The sequence below is a fragment of the Plutella xylostella genome, chromosome 28, assembly GCF_932276165.1.
Source record: "Plutella xylostella chromosome 28, ilPluXylo3.1, whole genome shotgun sequence".
NCBI classification, from domain to species: Eukaryota; Metazoa; Arthropoda; class Insecta; order Lepidoptera; family Plutellidae; genus Plutella; species Plutella xylostella.
The window spans coordinates 6,406,050-6,416,159 of NC_064008.1; the positions used below are offsets into that span (position 1 = coordinate 6,406,050).

General features: G+C 40.1%; 1 protein-coding gene across 1 annotated transcript; it reads left to right on the forward strand.

The window, feature by feature from the left end:
- The first annotated feature begins 4,608 nt into the window (after positions 1–4,608).
- Positions 4,609–9,005, forward strand: LOC125490912. Its single transcript, XM_048631414.1, has 2 exons — positions 4,609–5,541; positions 8,912–9,005. Exons 1-2 carry the CDS (start codon positions 4,709–4,711, stop codon positions 8,922–8,924), a joined length of 846 nt encoding a protein of 281 aa, XP_048487371.1. The 5' UTR covers positions 4,609–4,708; the 3' UTR covers positions 8,925–9,005.
- Positions 9,006–10,110: the final 1,105 nt, after the last annotated feature.

A 10,110-nucleotide genomic window follows, 5' to 3' on the forward strand; every position in this document is an offset into this window, starting at 1 on the left:
GTAACTGAAAGTTGGTTTGGCAGTCAAACTTAGTTGTAGAGTACCTCTGATTTCAAACTACAAACTTTTCGCTCGTTCCAACATCGATCGACCCAGAGCGAATTGAAGTAGTTCATTAAATTAGTTCCGATTGAAAGTTCAATATTAGGTAGGTACTAGTAAAATAAAAATGAATGGAGTACACAAAATTTTAATGAAACGTACCTAAGTAGATTATACACTCACGAGCAATGAAAAAGTTTTGCTTACAAAGTGCGATACCAAATGGCCCCAATATTTTAAAACTTTATTTTTAAAAAAATACACAGTATTTACGTTTTAGTTTTTACGACAGAAGCGATTTTCGTTTTGTTTTTTAAGGTCATATTATTTAAATGCTCCCCCGACTTTTCTTAGCCATATTCTTCAAAATTTGCCAAGGCCTAGTTTCACCATACTCTGTTAGATAATAACAAGGCATTAATGGTTGGCTTCTGACATATCTGTCAAGAATTTAAGATGGAAATGACGCATAATTAATGTAACAGGAGTGTTAATGATCCCACAGACTATGGTGAAACTAGGCAGAAGCCGTCGAAATACGTGTTTTGACGTTGGTTAGGTTATTAAGGCCCGGGTCTCCTATTTTTCGCCGTAGGTCTCGTCCAGCGTCACGCCGTAGGCCGCGTCATGATGCTCACTACATCTACACGCCAACGTCGGCGTGTGAGGGAGACCGCATCAGTACATTTCTATAGTGAGCATCGTGACGCGGCCTACGGCGTGACGCTGAACGCGACCTACGGCGTAAATAGGAGACCCGGGCCTCAGCTACCTACTTCAATTCATATTCCACTATACAAACTCACTGGCTCCAAGAATAAGACACCGCCTTGTTTATATCTTAGGCACCTTGTTATATTGACGGGGCACCGTAATTATGATATCGCAACTCAATTCCGTCGTACGCCCCCGGCGTGTGAGGGCTTCAGCCAATAATGTTACCGGGGAAATATCTTGTAAGACGACCCTGTTTATTATTAACTACACTGGGCTGAAAAATAAGTACTACCCTCTAATATTAGTATTAGAAAATTCTGTAAAAAACACGTTCAAATTGTTTTTTTTTGTCTTAACCATACCGAGTGATTGTTACAGAAGTCTTGGTGGGGGTGACATGCGAGTAACTCAATCAAAATACAGCCCCATACTATGAAATGCAATTTTCAAGCGCTGTATATGTTTTTTTCGCAAATTTTAAAATATGTTTTGTCAAAAATTATAGGAATGGCACTGATTCACCCACTTTTGGCTTTTCACTAGTATGGTTAGACTTATATTGTCTCCGACACACAAACACTGATTATAATATGAGTACGAGTAAATCTAGGTAGTAATTTATACCGTGGAAAATAGGATTTTTCAAGCTTACTGTAGAAGATGTAACTTATCGTGTCGGTCTTTATTTTCCTGGAAAAATATTTTACCCTTCCATCTTAAAACGCAAAACTAAGCTTACTAAGTATAAACCTGAGTGCTAACTCAAAACTATTAACGTTGATGAGGCGTACATACTAAGTACTATTACTAGGAAAACTAGAAGCTCCTTTCAGCTCTTCGCATAAAACTTAAGCACTAACCATGCAATGTTGCACTTTTTGTTCTAAGGTATAATATAAAAAAAAAACGCGTAGCTACTTTCTTTTGAAATCCTTTTACAAAATACGAAAAGAAATATTTTAAATATTAGCTAAAACTGACATTTATAATCATCAGTTTTTATACATAAGTAAATTTAAAGATTATATTCAACCATCGAACATCGACTAGTGTGTGTGTGCGCTTAGCGTAAAATACTTCAATAATTCCTGCTAAGTCTTCCTACAACCTCGGCAAACTGATACTGGATAACCGTCTGAGAATCTAAATAATAGTCTATCAAAATCGGAGATACGGCTCGTGAAAAAAAAAGTACAGCGAAAAGCGGGCGGCTCGCTTGCGAGCGACCTCTGACTGCTCCTTCGGGGATCACAGTCGTGAGTACCTATATTGTATTTAAGTATGTATGTATGTTTTAATTACAAGAGAAGCATAGTCAAAATATATTATATTTACCATAATGAAATGATAATATTAAACATGTTTCGTCTGATAATTTCAGCGACAATTCGCATTTCGCTGTGACAAATTTGAAACACGGCTTAATTAAACATTAATGAACGCGTGAAATTAATTTCAACGGAATTATGGCGTGCGTATAAAACAATTCTTTATTAATTCATGTTGAAGATAAACATTAATAATAGGTACTTTTATTATCAAATACATACATACCTACCTATATACATCCATCCTGATGTCCCTCAGCAGGGACAAAGGGCCTTGAGTAGATTTCTCCATCTGGCTCGATCTTGGGCAGCGGCTGCGAGATCCTCCCACTTCATTCCCACAACTTTTGCCTCACACTCCACACATTAAATAGGTACCTAATATTAATGATCATACAAGTAGGCACCTGGCTCTCTCGAATGGAACCTTGCCCGTAAAATAGTTCCTATACAATTCATAGTTTATATTTAAGAAATATTTTTACCGGCCGGGGATCGAACCCGAGCCTTTCTGCATAGCAGTCAGACTCACTAACCACTACACCATTCAGTCATCCTGTTTCTATCTTAATTTTCTTTCAGGATCCCGTGGCGTTGCCAATTTACCGTTCGTTCGTTTTCATTAAGCAAATGAAGGAACAACTGCAAATGCAAATGAATTAGTAATTTACAATTAAGTATTGTTCAAACGGCGGGGGCGTTTATCTTTGTTTCGCATTTAAGATTGAGTTTACAGCTGTATTTGTTTATTTATTCTTGCTGTACTTTAGGTCAGTTACATACATACATATGCACTCACGACTGTACCATACCATATCGCCGTTTTGGAATAAGTACAATGCACTTAGGATACACATATAGAATCTAGATGTGCAGGTTTCCTCACGATGTTTTCCATCACCCTAAGAGCACGTGGTATTATTGTACTTAAACTCCTTAATTAAAAACACAATTGAAAGAATTCATTGGTACAGGCCAGGATTTGAACCCACGGCCTCTCGATCGAGAAGACGAGGCCTTAACCATTACGCCACCACCTTTAGGGTAGTTCTTTGTGTTTCACCACAGGTAGCTTCAGACGTCCTTCAACCTGCTGATTTTAGATAAGTAACCGTTAGTGGCTGGATGAAAAAGGCCGATTTGTGGACTGCCAACAGCCTACGTCCAGCAGTGGATGATTATAGACTGATGAATACTCATTTTGTTTGTAATAGCTATACATTTCTGCATGAGGTAAACAGTAAATAATAGCATAAAATAATATATTATGTCAATGATGAAATAGGACCAAATACATAGTGTGTTCGGTCAATAACTAAAATTAATGATTTGTTCTTCGTTTTAAGCTTCAGAATATAAAAATTATAATCCATAAGTACCTACTTTAATTCCACAGGGTCCGGAAAAAAAAAATCAACCATCATAACTTTTGGGATTCGTCGAAATCTTGAGAACAGTTAACAACGTTCGTTGCTTGAGAGCAAACAAACTTGTAGGTACATAAACTTCCAAACCTCGTATTTATCATGTAAATTCACCAATAAAACATAATCAGAATAAACGGATGATTCTGAAACGCAGAACTGTTTTAGTACGATTTCCAACCTTTTGAAACTGACAACCTATGTCCTCTGGGCATCGTACGCAACGGACGCATCGCATTCAGTATTCTTTGCTATAGAAATTCACACAAGTGCATCCACTCCATCGGCATTGCCTACGTTGTTTCTTTATAAAATTATGACAGTCAGTTTGGTGCGATACCAACATAATTAGGTATATCTGGTTTCACGGAATTTTAAAAAATCGCCTATCCGGGTCACGTGAAAATCAGCGTCATGGCCTTATTGTCTACATACAGCATTTGATGCCTTTTTGACTCTCTGGACGGCACTTTTATATTAAGTAAGTACTCTTTCTTTCGAATTTTCCTGATATTATTATTATGTTTATCTTTATTAAATAGTATAGCATTTACCTCCAGAATACAGCCTCAGTGACGGTGCCTAACTGAATCTAGCTCTAACACCGTCCTGACGTTCAGAACAGAATATTAAGCGAACGACACAATATGCCATAATGAACATACAACCATAAGAGCAGGTAGTACGTCATGTACGTGTAAATTTGGTTATAGAGAATATAGAGCAAGTTACGTCCAAAGAAATAGAGGCTGTTGTTTTGGTTGAAGTGTCGACTAACACTCACGGGCAATGAAAAGGTTCCACTGAGAATAGTACCAAATTGCTTACTCCTTAACGGAAAAGGCTAGCTTAATGACGCCTTGTGTAACATTGAAGTACCTTTAACAGAGCATGAGGATATAACCAACAAAAATAGTAATATTTTGTTCAAGTTTTAAAATGTTTGAAAAAAGTCGGTTTGTTTGGTTGGTGTTGGAATTTTGTGAGTGGAACTTTTTCATTGCACGTGAATGTAATAATTATTATTGATATATATGAACATATATGTGGGTAGGCTCCCGTGCCCAAACAGTAATAAACCAGCATCCATGCGCAACGGTTGTTTTACTTGCTTCCTTAGTCCGTACACTACACTGTCGACGAGCGGCCATTGTTACCCACGCGATAAGAAAATTAAAGTAACGGTCTCGTGTTAAAATGTCTTTTATCGGTAATCTAAGTGTATTCGATCACAATATACAGGAATGGCCTGTGTTTAAAAATCGGCTGGAGCAATTCATAAAACTTAACGGTATAAAAGAAGATAGTAAAGGTGCGTTGCTCATAACCTATCTATCAGATGATACCTACCGTCTAGCGAGGAACTTACTACATCCAAAGGTATTGGAAGATGTGAAGTTCGAGGATCTAGTGCTCAAACTAGACGAACATTTTACTCCTAAACGATGTTTGTTGGCCGAGAGACAGAAGTTCTACGAGGCGAGGAAGGCTACCGGCGAGAGCATCCAGGAGTGGGCGGTGCGCGTGCGCGGGCTGGCCGTGTACTGCGAGTTCGGCACCGCGCTGGACCAGCTGCTGCGCGACAGGTTCGTGCTGGGTCTGAGCGCGGGCGCCGAGCGCGACCGCCTGTTCGAGGTGGATGCGGAGAAGCTGACGTTCGTGAAGGCTCAGGAGGTGGCGCAGCAGGCGGCGAGTGCCCGGCAGGCGCGCGCCGCCGCTGTCGTCAAGGAGGAGCCGGTGTACCGGGTGAGCGGCGCGCGGGCCGGGCCCGCCGCGGCGAGCCGAGCTCCAGCTGGAGATGACACGTGGCGATGTGCAGTGTGCGGTCTTAAAAATCATGACGCGATAAAGTGCCGGTTTAAAAATTATCGCTGTCAAGTGTGTGGTGTTAGAGGGCACCTTAGAAAAGTGTGTAAAAGTGCGAAAAATGCAAGTCATTCGCGAGTGCATAATCTGGATACGGAACCAGCAGAGGTCGGTGACTGTAATGACGGTTACGAATGCAAAGAATGTAACGTTTTTAATATGAGGTACGTAAGTTATTCTCCAATTCTTATGAAGGTAACAGTGAACAACACTAAATTAGAAATGGAATTAGATTCTGGATCAGGAAGTACGGTTATATCTGACAAAATATACAAGGCAGAATTTAATGATATAAAATTAAATAAATGTGATTTAAAAATGTGCCTTTATAATGGTCACAAAATATCGCCGCTAGGTTATTTTGTTGCTAAAGTTCAATACTTGAATAACAGCCATGAATTGAAAATATATGTTGTTCAAAATGGCGGGCCTCCACTGCTAGGCCGAGATTTTATGGCAAAATTTAACATATGTTTACAGATAAGTAATAACAAAATAAATGAAACTGTTCCGATCGAATTACCTCAATTAATGAAGGAATTTTCTGTTCTCTTTAATGACGAATTAGGAAAATTTAATAAATGTACAGTCGATTTAAAATTAAAAGATGGAGTTAGTCCAAAATTTTTCAAAGCGCGGCCTATACCTTTTGCATTGAAGCAAGCAGTCGAAGACGAAATTAATAGATTGGTAACGTTAGGTATTTTGGTACCCGTGAATTACTCGAATTATGCAACGCCAATTGTACCTGTTTTAAAAGATAACGGGAAGGTTAAAATTGCAGATTTTTCGGTTACTTTAAACAAAGATTTACAGATTGATAAGTATCCGATGCCTCGCATTGAGGAAGTTTTCGCGAAATTAGGCGGTGGTGAGTGCTACACGAAAATAGATCTAAGCAATGCATATAATCAGTGGGTTCTTTCAGACAGTCTTACCACAATAAATACCTGTAAAGGTCTTTTTAAATATACTCGTTTAGTATATGGTTTAGCTAACGCCCCCGCAATATTCCAAAAATCAATGGAGACTCTTCTTGCAGGTATAGACGGTGTTAGCTGTTGGTTGGATGATGTAGCTATTACTGGTCCAACGAAAGACATTCATTTAGCACGACTACGTGAAGTACTGAGTAGAATGAGGGACGCAGGACTGAGGTTACAGAAAGAAAAGTGTGTTTTCTTTCAAGAAAGTGTAACTTACCTAGGGTATGTAATTAGCAAAAACGGGTTAAGTACTTGTAAAAAGAAGGTCGAAGCGATACTGGAAGCCCCGCGTCCTAAAAATACATTAGAATTTAAAAGATTCCTGGGGGTAGTGAATTACTACCGAAATTTTGTTCCGAACGCATCCGCAAAGTTAAGTCCATTGCACGACTTGCTCCGAGCTAACGCCAAGTGGGAGTGGGGGGAGAGCCAGGAAAATGCATTCACCAGTGTGAAGAACGAGCTGGCATGCGACCGTATGCTGGCCCACTTTGACCCTGACGCTCAGCTGGTGCTGACGGTGGACGCGGGCCCGCAGGGGCTGGGCGCCGTGCTGGCGCAGCTGGACGCCGCGGGCACGGAGCGCCCACTCGCGTTCGCTTCGAGGTCTTTGAGTACTAGCGAACGCAACTATAGTCAAATACAGAAAGAGGCCACTGCTATTGTATACGGGGTGAAACATTTTCACCAGTACCTATACGGCCGTCAGGAACCTTTCATACTAAAAACAGATCATCAACCTTTGTTATCTATATTTGGTAACAAAGCCGGTATTTCCGTAATGACCGCGTCACGTTTGCAACGGTATGCAATTTTGTTATCAGCATATAACTACAAAATACAATACATAAAAACAGATAAGAATGTGGTCGCCGATTATTTCTCACGCGCGCCGCCGCCGCAGCCCGAGCCCGCCGCCGCCGCCTCCACGGGAGAGGATTATTCATATTTAAAGTTCCTTGATACAAACGTCTCACCTGTAAAATTTCATGATATTCAAAAGGCCACCAAATCAGACAGAGTTTTACAGATTGTAATTAAATATATGAATCACGGCTGGCCGCGGAAAGTAACATGTAGGAATATATTACCTTATTTTTATTGTAAGGCGGAATTAGAATTCGAAGATGGATGTATTTATCGGGGTCACAGGGTAGTTATACCGACTGAATATCGTGATCATATGTTGAAAGAGTTGCATACGAGTCACTTAGGAGTAGTGAAAAGTAAATGTGCGGCGCGGAGTAGGTTTTGGTGGCCGTCTATTGATAAAGATATCGAGAGTTGGATAGGGTCGTGTGCGCAATGCGCGAGTGTGCGCAGCGCCCCCCCGCGCGCCCCGCCCGCGCCCTGGCCAGCTGAGACGGCGCCATGGACTAGGATACATATAGATTATTTATCCATCGGTCAAAGAACCTACTTAGTCATTATTGATGCATATAGTAAATGGCTTGAGTGCCTATTTATGAATAGAGGTACTTCGACGGGTGCGCTTATAAGAAAATTAAAGGAAATATTTTGTACATTTGGCATACCTAAAGTTCTAGTTTCCGATAATGATGTAAAAATAAAATCAGCTCAGTTTAGTCATTTTTGCACTGTTAATGGCATTCGTCACGTCACATCGCCAATCTACCACCCGGCTAGTAACGGACAGGCAGAGAATTCTGTTAGAACCTGCAAGAAAATGTTGAAGTGTATTTTACACGATGATGTCTCACAAACTGAACTAAATGAAAAGTTTTTAGGCTATATATTCCAATATCGCAATACCACCCATTGTTCAACTGGTGTATCTCCGGCGATGTTAATGTTAGGGCGTGAGTTAAGGTCAAGACTGGATTTGATATTACCGGACTCTGATTGTAAACATAGAAAACATAATAATAATAGCAGTAGACAATTAGTAGTTGGCGATGTGGTTTGGCTGCGATGGTACGAAGCGAAAAAGGAACTATGGACGTTAGGTAAAATATTAAATTTATGTGGTAATCGTATGTATAATGTTTATGCCACCGACTATAATGTAAGTTGTAGAAGACACATAGATCAATTAAGAAAAAAATCGGGCCTGCCCAATGTTAAAATGATTTCAGACGAGAAAGAGACACATGATAGCTTGCCGTCTCACTCGCAGGTGTTAGTAGATGATGATGTAACAAGTTCGTTAAACTCACCCCAGGCATGTTCCTCGTCTGTAACAGCTGTTACAAGTGAACCTCAGCATCCACCTTTAAGGCAAAATTTAGAGGAGGAGGAGGATGATTGGGCCGAGGCGCAGGAGGAGGCTCCTAGTAGTGTAGGGCCGGTAGACGAGCAGGCAGGCGCCGTGGCGGAGACCGCGCGACCCCCCGCGCCCCCCGAGCCCGCTGACGGGGGCGGGTTGTCGAGCGATGTCCGCGCACCCCGCCCGGTGCGAGCATGTCGCCAGAGGAATGTAAATTATAAGTAAACAATAGAATGTTATCTAGTCATAAGTACATATTAGAAGTAAGTCTATGATTGTTATAATGGTTAATACTTATTATGTTTTTTCTGTTGTCTTCAGGTTTTCTGAATAGTGTGGGAGGAGTGATATATATGAACATATATGTGGGTAGGCTCCCGTGCTCAAACAGTAATAAACCAGCATCCATGCGCAACGTGTAACATGCCCCCCCTACACAAACACGGCTAAACCCTAAACTACCTAACTGCTACGTAAGCTGCCTAATCGCTATGCATTTTTCCGCCCTAACAACCCTAACTGAAGTGAACGTAATGCTAAATGTGTTTTGCATTATTCGTTTGGCCAAAGCGTGATCGTCTAGTCTAGTGGTTAGGACTCTACATTGCCGAAGTAACACAAGTTCTTTTAGGAGTTTGAGAGAATCCCTAGCCTAGCTCATAATACCTAGCCTATTTATTTGTTAAGACAACAGAACAAAGCACAACCAATAATTATTTCTTAATATTACTATAATTTAGAAAGACAAAATTTATTAAAATAAATATAAAATTATGTACTAAAAATGGTTTGTAGTTAAAATAAATGGTATATATGAATGTTTATGTAAAATTATGTTATAAAAGGATTTGTGGTTAAAATATATAGTATATAGGAATATGTATATGAAATGATGTATAAAAAAGTTTGGTAGTTTGAAAGGAAGGTATGCCCCACCTCGCACACCCTATGAAGTTCGACCAGATCTATCCGCCAGACCCATTTACCTCTCTAGCCCACTGGCTCCTTTCAAACTGGTCTTGTTAGTAGTTAGTCAATCTTTAGACATAGATCTATTGATTGGGATTCAGATGATGCTAATGATATATAATAGATATTTGGCACGGGTATCCCCTGAGCCTAGTTATGCACTTTGGACACGGACATTTCCTGAGTCTACTAATGCATTTTTTCGACACGGATATTTCCTGAGTCTACTTATATAAATAATATGATGTGTAATAATTATTTGGCACGGGTATTCCCTGAGCCTATATATGCACTTTGGACACGGACATTTCCTGAGTCTACTGATGCATTTTTTCGACACGGATATTTCCTGAGTCTACTTATGTATTACCTCACAGTACAATAGCTTCCAATAAAATATATTATTAAAATATTATTACTCTCTCCCATTTCAGCTTGTGTCAAGGGCAATCCCTCAAATGTATCTCCAAGTTGTAGGTTTCAGAGTTATGTGACAATTAATATTTTATCAATGCTGACTTGTATCCGCCATGGAATTCCTACAGACCGTT

Coding starts and splice junctions, on each gene's coding strand:
- LOC125490912 (XM_048631414.1), top strand. CDS start 4,709: ATGTCTTTTATCGGTAATCTAAGTGTATTCGATCACAATATACAGGAA.